We start from the raw sequence: 24,582 nt of genomic DNA, 5'->3' as shown, positions 1-24,582 counted from the left end.
CGCTCAAAGTAGCAGATTCATCCACTGGATGGATGGCTATATTGAAAGAATTCATTCAATGGGATTTTTGTTGTGTTGCTAACTTTTATTACTAAATGACAGAATACAGGAGCAAAAGTACAGCTAAGTACTTTACCTGTAATAAAATCAGTGCTAAAAACATCCAAATTACTTTTTAGCAATGAACACTATGTACTTTATCGTGCTACCTTTTTTTTCTTATGTGGCCTTATGACTAACAAAGCTGGTGATTAAATGAAAGTTAGCAGAAGTGCCCCTATTTGTTTTTGTTTGTCGTCCTCTGATCACCAGGCAGATTACCTTTGTTATACGTTCTAGCTCACGTCATTGATCAAATGCTGAGATATGGGGACTGTACCACCCATGTTTTCTTTTAGGACAAGCTTCAGGAAAAAAAGCTCCTCCTTGAGCTTAAAGAGAAGTAACAGTTACGAAAGTAAAACATTCTGTAGATGCTTTTTAGTTAAAATATTCAATGCTTTATCTCAACAATTGACGGGTTTTCCCTGTATTAGCTGAACAAAATGTTAAGCTGTTTCTTAGAGGAAAAAAAAAAATGAACATGTTTGTGTTTCATAAGAATAAGTCCTGGGTCATATTCTTGGAAATGTGAAGAAAGCTCCTCTCTCCCACTTGTTGCTACATAGTGCTGCTTAAGCCGGGCATACACTGGGTGATGATTTCAACTGTTGCACACAGCTACAACTCAAACTGTATGACAAAACCACAGAGTTTAACAGTTCACTGCTCACACTATGTGAGCTGACGTTCTGATGCGATCTACCTGCTCCCACTGCACTTCCAAAAACCACACGTCAGTCTCAGCACCAAGAGATGGCCTTGATCGGACTCGTCAGTCTGGAAGAACTCCCTTGTTTGCACATGGGCAGTGCTCGACGTTCTGATAAATCAGCTCATAGCTCTGCTTCAACAGCAGGTTCCATGCTCACCTCACAACGGCCGACTGAATTTCAACCGTATTTCATTTTTTCCCAACCTTACGGTTCCTGATCGGGAGGTGGTCGTGAGAGGCTAATCGCCCCTCGTTACCCCCTGTATACTACACAACGCACAATAAGGCTGAAACACAGCCTTGTCTAAAAAATACTTGCAAGACTGCAGAATCGGCCCGAAAAAGGTCAAAACATCTTCAGTGTATGCCTGGCTTTACATGGTAAAAAGAAACCTACTACACTTTTCCCTTGAGTTCAACTTTTTGGAAACATTTTACTTTTGACAAGACACACATAGGCCTTTGCTGTCAAACTAACAGAGCCTTTTCAATCAGTCTTTTTCACTTCCCAACTATATAACAGCACAGATTCAAAATTTTGAAAATTATATAAAGGTTCAGTGTTTCCCACAGGATTTTAGGAGACTGTGGTGGGAGAGTCTCTGACCCTCGAGGGTTTTGCACATTTTTAAGCTTGGTTTATCCCACTTAAAGGGGAATGCCGGTTTTGGTTTTTGGTGATGTCTAGTGCTACTACCACAGATTATCTCGCTCTCGAACTGGAATTGAATGATTCAGATTAGCTAGTCGAATGAATATAAGGGTTAGAGCGTAGCCGCCTGTGGCCCGGGCTGCCTGTTCCAACTCCAGTTCGGCGCGCCAATGATGTCACACACACACATGGGTAAGTAGAACATGATGTAATAACGTAAAAAAGGTTTTCCCCTTTTACTTGCATTTTTGAGGCCATTTTACTTTTTCTTTTTTTCCCTTGTGGTCAACTAAGGAGCCTACAAATCATTATCTTGGAGACGAAAACGCACTGGACAAGTTGATTAAGTGACTGTTGCTGTGTGAATCAAATGCCGTTATTTAAGATAAGACATTTCAAATTTAGTTATTTATTTTAGACCAAATAACATTTTACATTTACATCCCGCTTGCTCCCGCCCTGAATGTAAGCCAGGGGGCCTACTGCAGCACTGAGAGGGACTCCTGTGGAAGCAGGAGAACGGGGTTGGGACGGGGGAGGCGCCCCACGGCAGCACCTGCTGCTGGAGGACAAGAGTAGGAACGATACGTGCTTTCACATAAGATTCTCCTGAAAAGTCGCTAAATATAGCAACAAAATCGCTGAGTTGGCAACACTGCACGGGCGAACCCGGCAGTCGGGGCGGCATTTTAATAAAGGAGGGCGGGACGCGCGCTTAAAAAAAATATATAACTGGTGCTTGGAGTGGGTCTCGCCCTGGGAGTAGAACCGCCACTGACCACATGGCGCACATTCTTCCTGTCGCTTGGTTGGGGCCGTAAACAATTTGTCTCTCTATGGCGCTGGGTTACGGGCGGTATGAAAGTACAGCTGTGGAATGGTCTGATAAACTGACAGATCTTTTTCTTGTTGTTGTTTTCTCTTTCTCTGTGTCTATATAAGACTGTGGTGGGCCCAAACAAGACTGTGGGACTAAAGAGGTGCACCAGCAGCATACATAGTCACAACCTTGAAAGCATTGACTGGAACCATCCATTTAAGAGTTTATGTGACTCTCTTTCTTGTACCATATATTTTTCCTTCCACTAATATTTTCATTAATATGCTTTTAAACAACTGTTAGCTTTGTGGTTTATGTTTTTTATGGAGAATGTCAGCTTCTGTCTGCTGGCAAGTTAGCAGCCTTTCTATGATTATTTAGGCAATAAGATAATTCAGTATTCATCATTTCAATTTTATTGTTCTTATATAATAATCTATTTTTAAGATAAATTAACACAATTTCATTAAAGGTATTGTGGAGGATTTTCGGGAATTTTTTAAAAGACCCGCCTTCTCCACTTTAAAGAAAATGCACATGCACAACCCTGTACTTGCTCCCGTCTGCTCTAACCCCTAAGTCCCCAAATTACTGTATAGAGTGGGGAATATATAGTGGACTTTATAGTGAACTTGGTTAACTTACCATTTGGATAGATGATCACTGCTTTTTGCTCCCTGTTGGGCATGTAACTCCTCCTCCACCATTCCATCTTTATTAGTTGCCGCTGTCAGGTAGCAACAACCTATGTCGACAGCGGGCCGTTTTGACAGCAAATCCCATAAGGTCTATGCGAAAAGCATTATGGGATATATTTGCCTCTTTTGAGGCCTTTTCTTCTCATACACTTCGTAGACACTTTTTCTCTTCCAAACCTAGGCCATTTTCAAAGAACTGCAATAAGAAAGGTGAGCATCAATGACTGAAACCGTAGCTCACCACAGATATCCGCCTGGAAGTGCGGATTCACAGAAAAATATAGCTAACTGGGGACGAGCACGTAGGACGGCCTTTACGTCAACATGTCACCAGAATGATTGACAATTTGGACAACCACTTATTTAGATGATCCACCTGGAAATAAAGGATCAACCTCTATACCTTTTTAAGCAATAATACACAAAATCAATAGAAATTTTTGAAACGGCTTAGTTAAAATTTGATAAAATATATTTAATTAAACCGGGTTCCAGATTTAATTTTGATATTACATAAAAATCCATGAAGGTGCACATATTTTAAAACTTGTATATCCTTTCCAAATAAACACAATTCATCTTGGATGAATTTATGTGACTGAAATTATTTTATTTCCTCTTTTAAATCTGGTCATCTTAAGAATGATGATGACACAGATTATAAAAAAAAAAAAAAAAAAAAAAAAAAAGGGAAAAGATTAAAATCTTTCTTTCTTAATCCTGGTATCTCATCTTGTAACACATTGCCCTCTATGCATCTGTGCTCTAACACACTTGTTGTAAACACGTTATGCTTTGCAGTGGCCCATCATATATAAATCTAGTAATTTAAATCTGAAACCCTCCTAAAATTTGCACAACAGTGTTCTTTAAATCCAAGAGTTTAAAAACTGTTTTATGTAAACAAACATATTGCATTTGTGACATCAAGAGTTTTCTTTTTTCTCCCACTCTAACAGCCCATCACAAAGCCCTCTGCTCTAGTACGAATACAAATCAATGGCACTTCTTGCCTAACTCAGCGTGATGGGCATGTGGTCTCTAAGGAAAGAGTATCTGCTTTCCTGCAACTTTGACAGTAAAGCTAAACTTTGTGTATTCATGACTTAACCCTGACCATGACGCTGATTGCGTGCCAACACTTCAGAGCCTGTGCATGTGTGTCATTTAGTTTTTGGTTTCCCTGCGAAATCTTATCAAAAGTTGTCGTTTTCACTTAAATTGCACCAATCCCCACCCGTAATGACTGGATCGTACAGTTCCCACAGTTTTCTGTTACCACCTTCTTACTCTCAAGCACAGGCAAACCCATGCATACATGCACACAATATATAATGCTAGAACCAAACACTGGGCCTGTGTGTAAACAAAGAGCCTTGTTGACTCTAAAATACAGCTTTGCACACCCTGACTCGAGGTGTTTGCTAGCTGGTAAAATATTAGCTTTGGATTGGCGGCTGTCATGAGCTCATCGGACAGACACGGTCAGGTGTGTATGTATGAAGTGAATCCATAGTTAAGCATAAGGATACGATGTCACGAGTATCACTAGCAGGATCATTTGTATTTGCATGTGGCTGCGTTTGATGCTTCACAATGAAATGATCAAAGAATACAGATGGAACAATCACGATAATACAGTTTTTCCCTCAAGTCCCTCTATTTGTCTGAACATATTAAAGTAAGCAGACCTTCTCTTAAAACTAAGTGTCCAGTTAGACTCTTGCTGGTCTCTCAACCATCCATTAAACCTAGCAGTGATCTAGTTTCCTCTCAGCTCTATACAAGGGAAGTCCCAGAGAGAGGAGTGAAGAGTTGGGCTGGAGGGGCGCCAGCGTATGCAGAGTGCAAAAGGAGGTGAGCCAGCACCTCAGCATAGCTCCAAGCAGCTGGCGGTCGACAGAGCAAATATACATTTAGAGCAGTGAAAGCAGCCGCAGCTCCCACCGTGATTGTGACTCTCCTGCTGCAGCTGCCTCTGGCTTGGGTCTACCAGTTGGCTCTAGATATTGTTTTAGATAAAGAATAGAAGTAGGAAATACAACTAAAACAGTGTTTTTCTTTACTTTAAAATAGAAAAAAAATATCCCTACATAAAAACAGCCTTTAGACTCAAACAGGAATCCATTTGCCACACGACGGATTAACATTATTAGATTGTCTTTTTTTTTATTTTTTTGTACACAGTAAGTTCCACAGTGTTTAATATGCAGTGTCAAAGTACATTGTCTCTTTAAGAGTTATTACAACAACAACTGGAGTAAAATATACACTACATAGAGTTCTAATTTTACACTAATTCAGAGTCGGACCAAATGCACTTTTAAAGTGTTACTTTAACACTACTAAAAAAAATTACTTTGTAAATATTTAAGTGTTAACTTTATTTAGTTTATGTTAATTCAAACGGTAAACAGTGATTAGTCAGAAAATGGGGGTTGTAACAATATAGTAAGGATGTAATTGCATTAAAGCTCCCACCATAACTATCATGCACAGTTTTCAGTTTACCTTCAGCAAGCAAATTATTACTAATTATTAATTACTATTATTAGTTCATTTTCATTGCATCAGTTTCAAATACCCGCAAAAATGTTTTAACATAATATCTGTCGGGACAAAATAAAGTCAGACTAACACTGCATCTAACTTAGTTTTTTCTGTGTTAATTAGAGAGATGATCCTCTAATCGGTTTTAAATTATCTTTAAATTCTCTTCTATTAAATTTGTGATTAAGCCTGCGATTTTGAAGGCTTGAGGTGAGTTTTATCTTACAGTGCTGCTAGTCCAGGCTACAAACACAACCCTGTAAAGCCATGACCTCCAACAAAAAGTACGAGAGTACGGAGACGAGTTGTGTTCCTTGAAGGAAAGCTGCACATCGTTGAAACCCTTCTCAGCTCGGCTATAATGTTTACTTTTAAACACCAGTGGTTGAAATATTGTCTCTTTGCTTTTGCTTTTATCTGGTTGCATCTGAGTTAATGTATTTGACAGCTAAACAGTCAAACATACCAGGAGTTTTAGTAAGCGTGACGACCAGATTCAGTTTTAATGTTTATTTAAAAATCTCTGTTGTCACTGTTGCCTTGTTTTAATACTAAGAAAATGCAAATACGCCAAAAGATTTCTTTAGATGAAAATATTTCAAAAGGGTTCCATATTTGTGTATAAGGTATATGTACCGTTTTTCTGTAATCGTGTATAAGTGTTTTGGGTTTGTCTCAGTACTGTATCTGTTTCTATAATAAGCTGTTACTGAAAACTTTTATAGTTTAATTTGTTTCTAAAGCTATCACTCCCTGCATAGAGCTGCAAGTAATTTCTTTTTATCCCCTCAGACTAGGTTTTCATGTAGATTTGTTTGCTGAAGTGCTAGGCTAAGGCTAGCCTCTCCTCTTGGTTTTGATCCAGTCAGTCATCTGCAGACCCGTGATACAGGGGGGGGAAAGTGTCCCCCTGCTTCATTAATTTTTTGAATGTTGTGAAATGTATTGGCCATTTTATTTCAGCAAAAACAAGGAACTTGACTTTGGTTTCACTGCCTCGCACACATTAAAAGTAAACTTTAGGGTATATAAAATAAGGAAAAGGACGTAGATGCCTATTTTTCCAAACACAGGTTAGAACATTTGAAATAAGCTTGTTTTTGTTTCACAGAGGAGCTGACTAATCTGGCTTAGGGTGTTGTTTGTGTACAGACAGTGTGAAGCAAGAAACTGTTTGTAGCAGTTTGCAAATAGTACTCTGTAGCATCAACCAAAAGCTAAAGGTCAAAACAGTTTGTGCCCAGAATCTGTGAGGTCTGCAGCGATGTCTGCAGCCGGCTCCTGACCCAGACCTCTGTTAGTCCTGAATAGTGACAAGGTCAGCTCTGATAACGCTCTGTGCAATACCAAATGTTCGTTTTGTTTCTGTGTAACCTGCCGCATGCACAGCAGGTCACACGATGCAAAAAGGAAGTTGCAGCAACCACTAGGGTCACTTTGTTTTTCCTGTCAGTATCATTGTGAAGAACAGGCAGTTAGCCGAAAAACCACGATTATTTTAGAGTAAAATGTATTGTTCTTAGAACAACACAAGCTGCTTTAACAAAATAAGCTGTAATAAAAAGAATGCCTTTGTATAGAACTGCTTCATAGCTGATGGAGGAAACACTGTAGTAAGGACTGACATACAATCACACCAGTTTAACAGCATCAACTGGCAATTAAAGAAAGTCAGCGACTTTAATACCGATCATTTAAAGAGAGATCTTTGTTAAGGAAATGTGCTAAAAAGTTCCAATACAGATTTCGCATTCCAGATTTATGAGGTTTTTGTGTATCAAAGGTTAACAGAACGTTTCGGTAACACATATTTATGTGTGTGTAATGTCTTATGTTTAGATATCTAAAGTAGAAACAAATCTAAATACAAGCTCAAATGATCTCAGTGTTTAGTTTTGGTGTCCTTTATATGAAAAACAGGGACTTATATAATCGAAGATTGTAGCCAGATGCAAATGTTCCTGACTACCATTCTGCTGACGTCAGAAGAAGGAAGTGTTATTTATTTATTTTGTAATCTACACTTTTCCGTCTGTGCGTTTACAGCGGTGCTTTTTGGCAGACTCTCAAAGGGAAGTAAACATGGAAAAAAAAAAAAAAAAACTCCTCTTGGATGAGGTCAGATTGGGATCACTTGTTATAATTGCCTTCATGTTGAGCACCATGTGTGTTTGTGGGTGCATTTCTACGCGTGTTTCCTCATTGCACATGTGTTTCTCACATGACTGATTGCGCATTACCAGGCTGGTGATATGAAGCAGGAACATGTTTATCAGTATAGCAGTGATGTATGTGGACTCTCATCTGCACAGAGATTAGAACCAAGAGTGAGCAGCATTGCACCGCCCTGCACTTACCAAGTACTGAAAGTACATTAAACTCTTTAAAATGACGTCTGTATTTGTATCCACTGCTGTGAAAAAGTATTTGAATGCATTTTTTATGTTTTTTTTTTTTTTTTTTTTAACACTTAGATGTTTTGGATCATCCAATAATTTTTTATTTTAAATATAGATTGAATAGGTGAAACAAGAATTTTTAAAGTAATTTCTTTTTCTCCTTGCTGCCTCTTACAGTAACTATAATAATGCACATTTCTGTGCAGTTTAACTTTCTGCACCAGTTGTTTCTTGCAAAGATTATAAAGACTTTGTTCTTAATTCAAAAGAAAATGTAGTCGTTTATAGATTAACTACGTTTTTAGGACATAATTTCTTATTACAAATCTCCCAACTTTACAGTTTAATTTAAATAAAAAAATATATATTTTCAAGTGAAATGATCTTGCTGCAAGCATAGATGATCATTCATTTTGACTAACTTTACTCTCAGATTAAGTGTTTTCAACTTATTAGACACCTCACTATTGCAATGTGACCCTGTAAATAAAGAAATTGCTTTAATAGAGTCAGCCTGACAGGCTTGCTTGGCATAAATATCTCCAAAAAGCAACATAACTTGCCTTGATCTAAAAAAAATCACAAATAATTTTATGTCTAACTCCTGTCAGTCTGGAAAGGATCCCAATACTATTTCTAAGGCTTTTAAACTCCAGCAAACCACTGACTGCTAATATAATCAAACGGAGTAAACCTGGAAAATGTTATCTTTCTATAATGAACTGCTGTTGACTGCGATTCTTTCTTTTTAGAGACGAGGGGCCATCTCCTATGACAGCTCAGACCAGACAGCGCTATACATTCGTATGCTAGGTAAGTGTTGCCCCGTTCTTACCTTCACACACACATGCACACTTTGCAGACATGAGAAAGTTACAGTCCCCCCGCCTCGGACGTAAGCTATTCTGAAGGTCTAATGTCCTAAAAGGCATCGACATTGTCGATGGATTTCGGGATGAAGAGATTATGAAGATAAGAATACTCTATGTATTTTAAACTATTTCTGCTGCTCTTTTTAATCTCGCTCACACAGCGAGCTTAGCTTGTGCTCGTTTGCAGGGATGCAAGTCTTTTGGGTTTGATCCGATTTGAAGTACACGGTTTAATTTCTGTCCTAAATAGAATAAAAGCTGGTGTGTTTGCTGTTTTTGCACGTGTCTTTGTGTACATACTGCATGTGTGTGTGTGTGTGTGTGTGTGTGGCGGGGGGCAGGGTATCCACTTACCCTAAGTAACTCCAAACAGAAAAAGCTGTTTATAAAATGGAAGAGGGGATGAAGGGTTCATAGATCGGCCAGTCAGATGGAGCGAAGTACATCTGAGAAGGCTGGATCAGCAGCTGCTTCCTGATCAATAAGGTCATTGGGGATATGCATGCGATTAGAGCCTGATATGCCTCTGAGGTCTGTCTATTTGATGTTGATGTGGGAGCATAAAGGCAGCTTTAGTCAGTATAAACAGGATTTTGAATGGTAGGAAGATATATTAAAATAGAGTTGCTAAAATGACAGCCTATTGAGTTGAACCTTTTTGAATAACATTTGACAATTTGGAATTAAAATAATTGAAAACTGTAAAACAGAACTACTTCCTCATGTATCTAGCCTGTTCTTTCTCACTCTCACTACAATTGGCTATTAAAAACTGTTTATTTGTGTGTGTTTATAGTTTGTGGGTTTTTTACTTGCTAAAGAAAAAGGGAATTTCACTACTTTTTTGTGACTCAAGACAACTTCAAACTCAGGTTTACTAAGCCTTACCTTATCACAATGCCAAGCAAGACGCTAAAATTGCTGATTTATTTGCGTTTTTTATACCCCATACAAAAAAAGAAAACAAAGTTCACAAACTGTACTTTGAAGAATCTGCATTTAGTGTAGGACAATCCAATACTTCAGTCTGAAGGTTGTGTTTTTTTTTGAGTGGATCTAACTTAGCCTAGATTCTATGCTATGCCCAAATGACAGGATGTAGAGCAACTGAATGAATATGGATTCCGAATTTAAAGCATTTAGAAATGTATAGATATAAAAATATTTTTGTTTTGCAAGGCCAAATTGAGGTAAATGACAAACCTGCATGGTGAACACACCTAACCAATAATGTAGCTCCACTAAACACCATTAGCTCACTAGAATAATAACCTTACTACTACTAAACACATAGAAACAACTGTGGTTGTCAAATTTATATATTGTCCCGTCTCCTTCTCTGCTGTGAACTTTTCCACCCTCTAATTTACACTGCGTCCACTCTGCAGCCAAGGAGCAGGTGCTAGACCAAAACAGCTTTACCTAAGGATTTAAAGTAGTTTAAAGTTCTTTACTTTTTGTTTTTATGTATCCTAAAATTTTCTCTAGTTACAATGATGAGTACATTGAGTGCAAAAAAGCTATATTTGCTGTTTATTTTGGTGTGTTAACTGTTTAATTTTGCTTTGATTTTGTAAGTTATTCTATGAAGCCTAATGATCTAATATGTAAAATGGCTAATACACACATATATGTAAAAGGGATGTCCTGATCTGGTATTGATAATATAAGCCAAAAACACAGGTATAATATGAATATATGAGCCTGCATCTAAAATGTTTGAAATTTATTGTTAGAAATTGATTTTAAATTGTTTAGTTGTTCTTATACACATTGTTAACTGTTGTTTTTTTAAATAATATACCTTGATGGAGCCATTTTACTCCATTCTGTGCAATTAAATAAATAATATGCATAATTTGTTCTGATATCCTCTCAAGTTTATAGTGGAATCAGCCAATACTCAAAGCTGTGATATCTGTATCGTATCAGAAATGAAAAGGCTGTCAGGACACCCTCAATTTGTATTAATCTGGCCATTAAATTAGCTGTTTGTTTAGTGCAGAGTGCAAAGAACAGCCTAGAGAAGCAGAGACATATTGTAAATTATGGCTCAAAGCCATGAAACATTTTTTATTTGATCAGCTAAAAAGGCTAAATGAGGTTCACCATCTTGATCAGCACAACAAGAGTGACACAGCAATCAGGTCTACAATCATTCTATCCACCATAGATTGACAAGCTCCAGGATTTAACTGACATTGGACTCAGTTTGCCCCAGACTGCTCAATCCAGAGGACCTTAGGCCAAATAAAACCTTTGTTTTCAAATCCCACGATCTGAAAATTAACAGAACCCCCTTAGTAACTGAAACTACTGCAATCTCTACTCCAGTTGTAGACATGCCCAAAATAGAAAGTGATACTTATGAATTTTATGAGCAGATTTAAAGTTCGCAAAGCATTATATTAGAGAAGCCAAATGGTCTGCTAAGGGTTTCGATATTTGGCAAAAACAGCAATGCAGGCGTTCAGGTGGCTAAGCGGTTAGCGCATGCGACCCATATACGGAGGTCTTAGTCCTTGACGCGGCGGACCCGGGTTTGAATCCGACCTGTGGTCCTTTGCTGCACATCTCTCCCCCTCTCTCATACCCCCTTTCCTGTTAGCCTACTGTCGAAAAAACAAGCTACTAGCAAAAACAAACAAACAAAAAAAAAAAAACGACAATGCGCTACAAGAAGTTAGTTCTGTTATTAGGGATTAGTGAAATAGCAAAATCGTACCCATCGCTGTCATGTGGGGTGTTGGAAAGTCTCTGATTGGGATATATGCTGGTGAAGATTCTGTCATCCGGGTCATAGTCACACTGGATAACAGCGCTGTTTTTAGGTTGTTTACATAAACTTGTTAGCCATCATAAGTCATTCTAATAACTGAAAATACTTTACCTCCTGCAGATGATATAAATATTTGATAAAAGGAAAAAAATAGAACAAATAAAGATGATTTAATCCACTCAGGAAAAACACAAATATCCTGAGTGGATCCTATAATAATTCATCCATGAAAGGGCTACTCAGAGCTACTGCTTTTGCTGAGCTGACTGAAGGACCTTTAGCTTTTCAATCACTTTCCTTGGCCAGCAATGACGGCAGCCTTGTACGTCATCGGCATAAAGCATTTTTTGTTCTGCCGGGTTTTTAATTATTTTACATTACACTGTGAGCAGGAGAAGCACGCTAATGCAGACTGGTGTTTGCCTGGGCCTGGCATTATTTGGCTAACTTAATGCTGATGTGCTTTCAAATAGCAGCACTCAGAGCTTTTGCCACATCATTTATAATGACCTGACCCACATCCACCCCAAAGCACCGGCACTAATGCACCACTGGGGGAAGCATGGACTCCATGACACTCAAAAACACACAAAAGCATGTGAATCTGCAGATGTGACAGATGTTTATACATACAAACACACACTCGGTACCCAGGAATGCATGTATTGTATTTTTTGTTGCTTATCCATAGTTGTTTCTTTTCCATTACATATTACAAAGACCTCAACAAAATGTGAAGCAATGTTATGCCATGAATTTTAATTCTTAGTTTTTGGTATTTTGATAGGAGCTTGTGTAGTGTTCAAACAGCTGTTTTCAAGTAAGTAATGCGCTGGTTGTGGGTACACATGCGTGCGACTTCACTCTTTGGTTCCGATGAACTTATTATACAATCTGACGTGCCTTGCTGGAAACGTAACTTCTAGATGTTTAGCTCCTCGATCAGCTTACTTCCATATGCAGAGCTATGTTCAAAGAATTAACCCTCAAACTCTTTTCACAATCAGTAACAACACGTCAATGTTTCTTTTGTTCGGATTTTATGTGATAGACCAATGCATAGCAGTAAATAATTGAATATGAGGAAAAATGATGCAACAATTGTCATTGTTGTAAAAAGAATTATTCATTTTTTCTTTGCACTATATAAAACACAATATTATAAACGTTGATCAACAAAGCCCTTTTCAATGCTTGATCCCAAAAGGAGAATTTTTTTGTACAAACCTGCCAACGATCATTAATTATTAGGAAAGCAGCTGAGGCCCATAATCGTTCAGGAGGAGCTACAGAGATCTGTTGCTCAGGTGGGTGAATCTTGTCCCTGAACACGTACTAGTCATGCGCTTTATAAATTTGCACTTAAGGGAGAAGGCAATAAAAAAAAAAAAATCTTGTCCAAGCTCAAGGTGCTTTTGTTAGAGGAGACCAAAATTAAACCTTTTGTCCCACATCACCATAGCAAAACATGGAAGTAGCCCCGAAAAGGTACTTAAGCAGGAGCAGCACCACTTCAACTTATTTGTTTAGGTAGCAGTCAAAGCAATCAAAATATAACATTAAATCCAAAAACCCCTTCAGACTACAACTGCTCTGATTCTTAACTAGTTTTTGATTTAACTCTGTTGTCACCCTCAGTGTCTCAGAGTTGAGGCAGAGACTTGATGCTTACTGCTGTAGCGAATATCAGGTGTTTTGTTTCTGCCTTTGGGTTGAAATCTGTAATAAAGCTCCTCATATTTGTCGTGTTTCAACACATCTCCTTTTAGTTTTTACATAACCTGCATGTAGTGCGGCACTTTTTCCCTTCAGCACATGGGAGGCAGGAATGTGTTGCATAGAAAGTTGTGTTCCTTAAAGAATTAGCCTCCCAGTTCAACAAAATTAGGTCATAAGTTATCATGAATAAGTATTATCATTTGAATGAGTCAGAATCGCTGATCTTCACATCTGGATGTGGTGAAACAGTGAATCATTCTCCTTCCCTTGTACTAGGAGTTAAATATTGCAGTTCAGACCCTCTCATCCAATCCAAGAGAGGGTTTTTTTTTTTATTTTATTTTTTTTACATACGAACAACCAGAAAAGTCATTTAAGAGTGTAGACATTCGCTATCTCCAAGACATGCAGCTGTTATTGCAGCAAATTGCCAAATACAAATGTGCTTGACTTTTTTTTTAGAATCCTTACACTTCACATTAATGTGCTGCTTTGTGTTGGTCTATCACATAAAACTCAAATGAAAATAAAGGTTATTGATGAAACATGACTAAACAGGGAAAGGTTTAAATGGCATGAATCCTTTTGCGAGGCACTGTAGAGCCCTGGCTGGAATCTCTCTCTGGCATTTTGCTGCATCAGCGTCACAGCATTATCCTGTCTCCTCACTATATTCTCGCTCTTGACTGCAGTCTACATGCTGATCCGTCCGCCGTCCTTAGCTATGGAGCCCGCTCCTCTGCTTGAGTACTAAAAACAGTCATAGTTCAACTCTAGATTGCCCTCAGTGGCTCTGAGTGCTAATAGTAGAGCAGACTGTCCTGACATGGCATTGCATGCTCAGCTGTTCACTTCTCTGTCTGTTTCCTCTTCTGGGACATGGGAGTGTGTGTGTTTTTTGTGTGACTGTTCCTGCACATGAATAGCACACACCAGACCTGAGCAAAAACGTACTTTCTGATTTCACAGCTTCTGCTTGTTTCTTACCTTTCTGAGATTGCCAGCTTGATGGGTTTTACCATAATTAGATTTAAAGTTATGCAAACAATTGGGTTTCTTTTCAATTAAATTTTCATAAAATGAGACTCAGTCAAGGGGTTTTCTGTCAAATCTCCAAAATAAAGGAGAACTTTATAAAACAATGTTTTGACAAAAACCTAGACTCCTTTCAATTTGTTTTTATTTGTATCGCCCCCCAAAAATGAAATTTACATTATAATTAGTGTATGTTTGTATTTAATATCTGTTGACCATCATCAACTGAATTGAAATGGCTCAAACTGAATCTGTATTAATGTAGTTTGAAATCAAATACATTGGTTTGAAAATGATTTCACTAAATTGAAATAGATTTTCCTTTTGAAATGGATGCGATTGTATTGAAAATTCAACTCATCTGTTTTTATGTTCAGTTCTATAATCAATTTCTGTTAAAAAATTCAGATTCTTGTGACATCTGGGTCTTTTAGCAATATAATCAAACCCAATTTTCACATCAGGTTAAGATTCTTTTACTGCATTTTGAGCTGAGGCAGTGGAGCTCAGCGGATATGAGCTCAGTAGATGTTGTCAACAATGTCAAACAACCTTGTAAAAACTGAAGGGCTAACAGTTATGCTAACTGTAGTGATTAGCTAAAGATGCTAAATGCTTAATTACAAAGATGCTAAATGCTAAATTATGCCACTAATGTTCTGGGCATTCAATTTTTCCCCATCTATATATTTGACATAACTGACACGATTTATGATATCTACAATGCTCATTAACGCTTCACCGCTTTAGCTTAAATGCCGTTTAAGAATAAAAGAGCTCAGCTTTAAGTTTTAAACCATCCAACATTTTAACATTTAAGTGGAGAAAAAAAGCCCCACATTAAGGAAAAATGTTGGATTGAATTCATTGATGGTACAGATATGATCATGCCAAGCTATTTAAATATATAATCAAGCCATTTCTGTAACGGATAATTATAATTTTTGAAATTTCTTTAGACAATCAACCTTTAATCGGTAACCCACATCATCCATTTTCCTCGGATAAATCTGTAACGCTTGTGGTGCGTTATCATTATGTATTCCTTAACCTTATATCTTTTTTTTTTTTCCTCTGGAACCTTTGTCTACCCAGGCTGTTTTGTTTTATTTTCTGTGCATTTCAGAATGGGGTCTGAGACCTGCGCCACTTATAGAGTTAAACAGTTAATTCTCTAGGAAAACAGATGTCTGCCTAATGCATCACCAGAGTCCAAACCATGATTAAAAGCAATGAAATTTTAACATTGTTTTCTAGTGGCTTTGGTTTTAAAGCCTCAGAGTGCTGTCTTAAAGTGTCTGGATTCTAAAGTAAAAATTAGGAAACTAAGGCTGTGTCTGAATGTCCGCCCTCACCACTATATAGGGCACTATATAGTGGTTTACCCCATTTTAGATGAGTGTCCGAATGTCTAGTGGATGAAAAAGAAGTAGACTAAAATCTTCCACAATACACATTGAAATTTAGTGGTCACTAAGCAGATATATCCCGGATCATGGAATTTGTTGTCACAGGGGCCCGCTGTCGCTACCCGGCGATAAATAACAAAGATGGCGCAGGCACCATGTTGGAAAGCAAAGTTATGTAACCAACGGGGAGCGAAAAGTAGCGATTATCTGTCCAAACGGTCAGTTAACCGAGTCCCCGCTCTATATAGTGATTGAGGGATTTAGGGGTCAGGGCGGACGTTCGGACACACAGCCACAATCAAAATCACTTCTAAATTAAGTGAAGCTTGTATTTTTCTAAAGATCCCTTTTAAAGATTTTTTAAATAAAAAAAAAATTCTCAAATGCTTTTCAAGTCTCCTTCAGTGCTTTTACTTCATTTAAAATGAAAAACCATAAATAACGCAGAAAAAGATGTGACTGAATGCTGACACTCTAAAATGCTGCGATATTTATCAAGACTGGGTTCAAGTGTTGGGTTTGGACACAAAATACAATTGTTTAAAGAAACTTAGCCCAAGAGAGAATGCAACAACTCAAACAAAAGGCTTTGATAAATAGAAATTGGCCTCATCTCACCACAAAGCTCTGACTCTTGTTCAGGGTCCATTTAAAAATACCTCTCCTTCAGCGGAGCAGTTTTAGAGTCGTTTATAAAACTCACTATGGTCCTGAAAAGCTTCCTTTTGGGTTGAAGAAAGCCCCATTTCTCTGCGTCGCTTTGGAGAACATTTGTAAAACAACCCAAAATGTGACAAATCCACATTCATCCTGCAGCCATGTGGAGAATTTAGTAAGGTTAAAAAAAAGTCTGCAAAGCTCCCAGTTGGAGGACTCCTTCAAAAAAGTGATATCATGCAGTTAATAAGTCTCCATTTTATCCAACAAATAAAGAGTATCATTAGTTATTAAACAGTCATCTACTAATTCTTTCTATTTTTGGATGTTGCCAGAAACCCAGATCCATTTAAAAAGATCGTCCTTCAAAAGCTGAGGCCAAAAGACAAGTTTAGTGTCCAGTGTTGACTGTTTTTGTTGTCTAAATTTAAGGTGCGCTTGACTTATTTTCCTGCTGCGCACATCATATGGTAAAGCCCGTCCTCTTGGCACTCGAGGAAAAAAAAAAAAATTACGAATAACGAGATGTAAATCAGTTTAACCCTGAAAAGTAACTCTAAACAGTTCTTGTTTGAGAACAGTAATGCTTTTTTAAAATTTTTTGCACGGTATGAATCTTGAGGAAATAAGTGTTAATTTCTTCTAGGAGATGTGAGAGTAAGAAGTCAGGTTGGATTTGAACCGGAACGACGAAGCTCCCACCCCTACCTTTGCATAGACTTCCGAACTCTTCACAGTGAGTATGGACCCCCAGTCCGCTGTCTTAAATCATTCCCACTAGACGCCAAACCCATCACAACCTGCTGATCACCTATAAAAATGTTTCCATTGCATCAAAGCAGTTAATATCCTATAGACCCAGGGTGAAGCTCATATACAGCATGAATTTCGTGCTACCATTGTCTGAAACTATACATACAGAACTTATTAATTTTACACTTTAAGCCCCACTGATATATTCTTATCAAGTTGCAGAGAAACCAGTTCTAACAGGATCTGGTGATACGTACTATTTCATTAATTTTCATTAATTACTTTCGTCTAGTTGAAATAGCCTCGGCTGCATCTTAAGTTCCTACTCTCACGCATTTAGTTGGTAGGGAAGGGAGGAGTTTGCATTATGACAGATGACTATTTTGTTTTAAGAAGGAGGACTACAACTTTCACTATGCATGCTTGACAGACGATAGTTTTCTTACTTTTGAAAGTCTTAGCTTGACCACATATTCTTTCTTTCATTGATCAGCAAGCTTTCTAATCTAACTATATAACCCTGTTCCAGAAATGTCAGTCAAGCTTTAGGGCTTTGCTTGTGGAGGAGGTGCTTCTTTCTTGGCCTGTCAAATTTGTGGTGAATTAAAACTTTCTTAATGGTGCACAGTGACTATGGTTAGCCCGGAGCTTTCAGATTATAGCTGACTGAAGCCTCAGTGGTTCCTGGGTTGTACTTCAACATCCAGACTAATTCTCTTTCATCAGAGGTACCACTTTGGATCTGACTGGTTAAGGTTCCTGTATAATGGCCATCCTTAGTCATTTTTCAAAAATGTTTAAAAGCCTGGTCGATACCAGGGAACCAATCAGCATTCATTGGATTTAACATTTCAACCAAGAAGACTGGTCTAATATAAAGTATGCAGGGAACATATGAATAGCTTTGAAAAGCATGTGGTTTCTCTGGAACTTGCTTATAGACATTAACCAAATATTATTGGGGGGAATGCAAATACTGGAGTCTGTTTGCTTAATTATCTATTTGGATTAGAGAAAACAAATTCAAACTTGCTAACCCAGTTCTTAAAAGTCACTGAATCAGGAGGTGTTCATGCAATCTTCTAACCAGCCTACATGTCTTAAAAGAACAGAGTTTTGTTTTAAATGATCCAAGCATTTTAAGTTCTCCTTAGAGTATAAACCTCCAGGCAATATGACCCTCGTGTCATATTGCCTGAACATACCTGCCTCTGATAATGAGAGGCATTATAAAACGGTTGGTTCCTCTTCTGGAAAACTTAGTGAGGCACGCCTCTCTTTGATGCGATCAAGAACTTTTCTCTAACTCTTTATTGAAACAGACGAGTTTCTAAAATACTTGTTTTTAACTCCTGTTGATGTTATGACCACGAAGTAATCCTACCTCATTCTGATGAACTTCCAGAACACTGCTGCAGTTTAGACATACACTTTGCATTTGTACAGTGTGCCTTTGTGTGTGTGAAGGATAAAGACAACCAACAAAGCATGTCTGCTGTGTGATCCCAGACGAAAGGCTTATGAGTAGGCGGCTGTGTCAGCAGCGACTGTTTGGATATCGCTGTGTTGGTGTCGGTTCCCCACCGAGGCCGTACCCAGCCAAATGCTTCTCCGAGCCTAATGAGCTTCTGGGGGAAAACACACCAAGAGGTTCCGTTCATATGTCACATTGTTTGAAAAAAAATACTTCTTTTTGCAGCACGGCTCAGCTGCGGATCTTTGTCGTCTGACTCCGGTACTGAAAAGAGGGTCCACAGGCTGCTCAGCTTCCAGAGATACCTGCACTCGTCCCGCCTGCTGCGGGGAATCCCTCAGCAGATCCCCCTCCCCATCCTGGACGAAGACTACAGCGGACAGGCTAGAGTATGTAGCTCAGTGTTCAGAGAATGGAAAACATCTCACTACCACATAATGAACCAGGATCTCCTGCATCTCTATTTTTCTTTCTTTCTCTTTTAGTGCATGTTGGAAAAAGTTGGCAACTGGAATTTTGACATTTTCCTATTTGATAAGTTGACAAATGGTGAGTAAAAGATGTGATTTTACATTAAATAAAAAGGTGTTTTAAAATGTGGTTGAGTCTAAAGATGCACTGACATGTTTAGTCTGATGATAGTCAGATATATGTAACTAATAAAAGGTAAAATGCCTTCTCCCTTGCACCACTACTGACATACTTTGAAATTAAAGCCTGGTTGGCTCTGAAGTTTTTATATCTGAAGTGATGGTGTTTGGTCCCAGTAACCTTTGTGAATCCCCCCCGTTGACTTTTGTGTTTTAACAGTTTTTTTTTTTTTTTTTTTAAGCCTGTCGTCTCAAATTTGTGTTTTAAGATGGACAGAGATTTTGAATTGGATCGGCGAATCAGCTCTGTAGTTAAGTCCAGCTTTTATCATTTAAGACAGTTGGCCAAGGTCAAACCTTTTCTTGCAAAGTAGCACTTTGAAACTTTAACCCTCTCCAGGCAGATGTTGCAGATTTGCAACAGTTAATTACTCCACATCCATATTTTAAAAGCTTTTGTTACTCAGAAGTACAACAGAAGGACTTAGTTGTGCATTTGCAACAAACAGTTTCTCTCCAGCTCACCAGATAGCACTGCTGACTCACTTTTAACAAGGCTGAGACCTTTGTGTCACGGAAACAGATTTTCTAAGCACCAATTTCATATAAGTATCATTACCAATTTCCATTATTTTGAAATCAATACTACATAAGATGAATCGTGATTGTCTATAGATATGACATATGCCAATTAGTAGATTTGATCTCCTCTGGGTTTTTCACCAAGAGGCGTCTCGATTTCAATGTTGTGGATTCGCAACGTGTGCCCAAACAGGTACCAATGGATGCTACGTGCTTTATCTACTAGTTTGCCTATATTTTGGGCAGCAGTTTAACAGAAACGGCATTCTCAAAAGGTTTTGAGATGTCATTGGTGAAAAAGTTTGAAGAAAAAGTCGTGTCTCAAATTTTGTTAGAGAAATTTTTTTGTCGAATTTTGTTTTGTAAATTTTTTGTTTGTGACATTCAACTAAAGTTAATGTTCATATCAAATTCAGTCTTTAGTGTTAATTTACCACTCTGGGCTACTGTTGCAAATCTGCAACATCCCAGAATTCATTGCATGTGAAGGTCTTTCTCAAAAAAAAAAAAGTCTGAATTGTATATTACTACCCCATATGATCATTTTCTGCAAATATCACATTTTTCCTGTAACTACAACTTAATTTGAGCCTGAGAGGGTTAATCCATGCCTTTGTTACATCTCGGCTGGACTACTGTAACGCACTTTGTTTTGGGGTGAGCCAGTCCTCCCTCGCACGTCTCCAGTTGGTGCAAAATGCAGCTGCACACCTTTTATCTGGCCGCCCTTCATTGGCTGTCTGTTCATTTTAGACTTAGACAGCTATATTGTCATTTTGTATACACAAGAGTGTATACAAAATGAAGTTTCGTTTATATTCATCAGGCAATGAATGAGCAGCAGCTTAGCCGTAAAAAGGAATAGTTCTGTTTCATAAAGTGCAGCAGTGATTTTAGGATTCCTTTATTTGTTTTTAAGTCTTTAAATTGCTCGCCCCTCCCGACCTCTCTGAGCTTTTCCAGCCCTATGCTCCCACTCTGTGCCTCAGGTCAGCTGACCTGCTGCTCCGAGGTCCAAACGGAAGCTCAGAGATTGAGCTCCCCCTCTTCATTAGACAATCCTCCTCACTGTCTAGTTTTAAAACTTGTCTAAAACATATTGTGATCATTTGGCTTTTAACACAGCATGAGACTCTCTTTTTTGCATTTGTGGTTTGTTTTATTGTTTCTTTTAATTTGTTTTAATTCATAAATTTTATTATATTTGTTTTATTTCTTTAAACGTCTATGTTGTTTTTATACAATCTTACCTTAAGGGCTTTATAAATAAAGTTGAGTTGAGTTGACAGCTCTATGGCTGAACATCTGACAATGGTGCCCTCTACTGGCCGGCAATGCTCTACAGATATTCCTTCATGATTCAATCATCTGACGTTAACGTTGTCCTCTATTGAAAGCCTTCCAACAGGATAACCACCCAATCATAACACAACGGCTAGAAAACTTGAGTTTTATTCATGTATAAGAATGAACCAAAGTCCAGACCTGAATTTCTCTGTGTAAAACTTCAGACATTCTCTCCCTTCAATCACTGAGTTTAAGCAATTTAGCAGATATTGATTCAGGAACCATTCAAATGAAACGCATTGAAGTTTTGAACTGAAGTTCCATAGTTCTTTTCTAACACTAACCTTAGGGAAGTTAAGCCTCTCTATAAAGCATTAAGTAGTAGCTGTTCTTGCACAGGAAACAGCCTGATCACCCTGACGATCCACCTGCTGAACCAGTACGGCCTGGTGGACCTCTTCCAGCTGGATATGGTCAAACTCTGGAGGTTCCTGGTTCTGGTGCAGGAGGACTACCACAACGACAACCCATATCACAACTCTGTTCATGCTGCAGATGTCACCCAAGCCATGTACTGCTACCTACAGGAGCCCATGGTGAGTCATTTGGCTTCAGTTTGTTGTTGGCCAGAAGAAATCCTGCAGGAAATCTTATAGAGTTGTTTTTTTTTTTCTTGTGTCTCTTGCTAAGGATTACACATGCAGAATAAAAGGTTGATGACAGAACCATGCTTACTGTCATTTGTAAATATGCTGGTACTTTAACAAAATCTCATAACGGTGTCATTACTGCTGTCCCACCAGCTTGCAAAGTCTCTAACATCTTACGACATCCTGCTGGGAATCCTTGCGGCTGCCACACATGACTTGGACCACCCTGGGGTCAACCAGCCTTTTCTCATCAAGAGTGATCACTATTTAGCCACACTCTATAGAGTAAGACATTTCAGAGATTAAAAAGCAACCTGCCAAACTTTCCCGCATCCCATCAGAAAATGGGATGTAAATTGTGTGAAATTTTTTCCTTTTCCCCGTTTAAACAGAATACCTCAGTTCTGGAAAACCACCACTGGAAATCGGCAGTGGGTCTCCTGAGAGAGACCGGGCTGTTCTCTCATCTGCCAGCTGAGGACAGGTAACTTCAAGCCTCTTTACTGTATGTTACGGAGTGCAAAGACAACGACGATCACATGCTTTTCTCTGTAAACCCAGCATGAACATGGAGAGGGAACTGGGCTCTTTGATCCTGGCCACGGACATCAGCCGACAGAACGACTACCTGTCCAGGTTCCGCACCCACCTGGACCAGGAAAGCCTGTGCTTAAGCAATGCCAGCCATCGTCACTTCGCCCTGCAGGTTGGTGCACGTAACAGACCTCAGCCTGTCTGCAAAACCAGCGGGTTCTTATCTTGTTTTCCCTCTTTGCTTCTCCTCAGATGGCTCTGAAGTGCGCAGACATCTGTAACCCCTGCAGACCCTGGGAGCTGAGCAAACAGTGGAGCGAGAAAGTGACAGAGGAGTTTTTCCAACAGGGTATCCGTGACACACGTTATATTCAGTCACTTGCTCTGTGCTTTAGTTTTAATTTGCTCTCACTCTAAAACTGTTTATGCATAAATCATTTACTTCATTTCCGCGCTTGTTTCATGCAGGAGACATCGAGAAGAAACACAAACTTGAAGTTAGCCCACTTTGTGACAGAGAGAAGAACACCATCAGCAACATCCAAATAGGTGAGCATGCTAGCTATAAACAATATTTACCATTATAGATACGTATGGGCAGCAACATCCATCCTAATAATGCATCTTGAATCATTATTTTGCCTGTAAGGGAAGTTTAGTGAATTATCTAATCCAAATATTGTCAAATTCATCCCTACACATGTTTAATAAAATCCATATTCTGTTGCTTTTTGAGGCTATTGATAGCTTCTAGCATATTCCCAGCTTTATGTTTTAGCACTATAGCTATCAAATATGGTTTACTGATAGAAATGTGAACTCCTCAGTATAGTTTATAAGAAGTCAGTAAGATTGAGGTGGGGTTTTTGCAGATGCACCCTTTTCCTTTTCTGATAGATCTTGGATGTCTTTAAGTAGAGATTAACTGATAGGGATTTTTTTTTTTAAGGCTGATTATTTTGAGTCTAATGGAGGGTCTGAAGCCCTCACAACCAAAGAGCAGTTCTTCTCTCGGTCAAACTAAATAAACCTTAAATGTTCTGTGTTTCTAGAAAAGGCAAGAAAATACAACGTTTTTTAAAAATATCTACACACAACAAATTGTATCTTTAAAGAAACACCATTATAAATATGTTTTTAGGTTTAAAAAAGCGGCCAAAATGGAATTCAGCATGTCTGGCTTTTTAAAGGTTGTTGATCATCCAGAAAACCGCTCTCATACTCCCGCTAAAAAACATTCTTGTGTCTTTAGGCTCAATCTCATGCACACATTCAGAGTAGTTAAAAAATGGAGTAAAAAAACTGAAACCTTTGTTAAAACATAAAGTTCTAAAGTTATTAAACATTAAAGCAGGTTCTAAAGTTCTAGAGTCACTGTGGCTTCAGAGCCATAGGTTGTGGACCCACAGTCTAACAGATCTCTCATATGTACTGCAAATTTCTTTTAGGCTTAATTCTTGTAGCTTGTTTTTTTTCTTCTTCCATTTGAATGATGAAAATGGTACAAGGATATCAAATGTTACATTAAATTCAGTTTTTACTAAAAAAAGGAAAATTTATTTCTAAATCCAACAAAATATCAACCATGGACGGCAAATAGACGGAGCAGTCAGGCATTCACTCCATAATAAGCATGGCTGCTGAATGAATCGTCCAGGGGCGTCCTGATCCCAGATTCATTTCCGATACCATAACGATGTTCCAGCTTTAGGTATTGACTGACACTGATATCAATTGGTTTCATCACTTATTTTTTTAGTGTGGAATAAGAGAAAGGGCTTTATCTAGTCCTAATAATCAGTGAATGATATTCAACATCAGTATGTATGAGAACCACTGGCCCATTTTTTATTAATCACTGGGCTACATAAACTTTAAACAAAAGCAGAATGTTTCTATCAGCTTGGTAATATCTGAGATTTTAGATTTAGGCCAATATATTCAGTATTCATTTTTTTTGTCTGATAATGGATTTCTGATACCCTAGAATCCATGAAGGTGTGCATGCATCGGCTGATGCCATGGATAAGAAAAAAAACAACAATCGACTTTATCCTTGAGACTGGAGCACCAAGTTATAATAAAGTTTTACTTATTTGACCTAAACTGTCTCCCTCAAATGTAAAAAGGTTGGCCAAGAACCAGGGCTCAGGTCAATCATAAACAGGAAACTGCTAAAACATTAAGTTTTCTGTTGGTATAACTAATCCAGTTATAAAAATAAAGAAAGCGCCAGTCTCAATCTTAGCAGGTAGGGGCCTGTCTCCAGCTGCCATAAGTCCAAATACATCAATAAAATTTGAATATT

At 38.3% G+C, this 24,582-nt stretch overlaps 1 protein-coding gene across 5 annotated transcripts in view; it reads left to right on the top strand.

The window, feature by feature from the left end:
* Positions 1-24,582, top strand: part of pde7a (phosphodiesterase 7A) — a 41,600-nt gene that overhangs the window by 15,068 nt on the left and 1,950 nt on the right. The window contains exons 2-12 of one of the 5 annotated variants that reach the window (XM_015384381.1): positions 8,686-8,746; positions 12,372-12,404; positions 17,054-17,140; positions 18,857-19,020; positions 19,117-19,180; positions 21,490-21,686; positions 21,894-22,025; positions 22,133-22,224; positions 22,302-22,446; positions 22,527-22,623; positions 22,743-22,823. In XM_015384381.1, coding sequence (XP_015239867.1) covers positions 8,686-8,746; positions 12,372-12,404; positions 17,054-17,140; positions 18,857-19,020; positions 19,117-19,180; positions 21,490-21,686; positions 21,894-22,025; positions 22,133-22,224; positions 22,302-22,446; positions 22,527-22,623; positions 22,743-22,823 — 1,153 coding nt within the window. Of the gene's footprint in view, positions 1-8,685; positions 8,747-12,371; positions 12,405-17,050; positions 17,141-18,856; positions 19,021-19,116; positions 19,181-21,489; positions 21,687-21,893; positions 22,026-22,132; positions 22,225-22,301; positions 22,447-22,526; positions 22,624-22,742; positions 22,824-24,582 lie in introns of all 5 variants that reach the window. The other 4 variants (XM_015384380.1, XM_015384383.1, XM_015384382.1 and 1 more) reach the window with 4 other exon arrangements.

Source organism: Cyprinodon variegatus, unplaced genomic scaffold (assembly GCF_000732505.1).
Source record: "Cyprinodon variegatus isolate N-32 unplaced genomic scaffold, C_variegatus-1.0 Scaffold311, whole genome shotgun sequence".
NCBI classification, from domain to species: Eukaryota; Metazoa; Chordata; class Actinopteri; order Cyprinodontiformes; family Cyprinodontidae; genus Cyprinodon; species Cyprinodon variegatus.
This window is presented reverse-complemented; position numbering and strand designations above follow the sequence as displayed.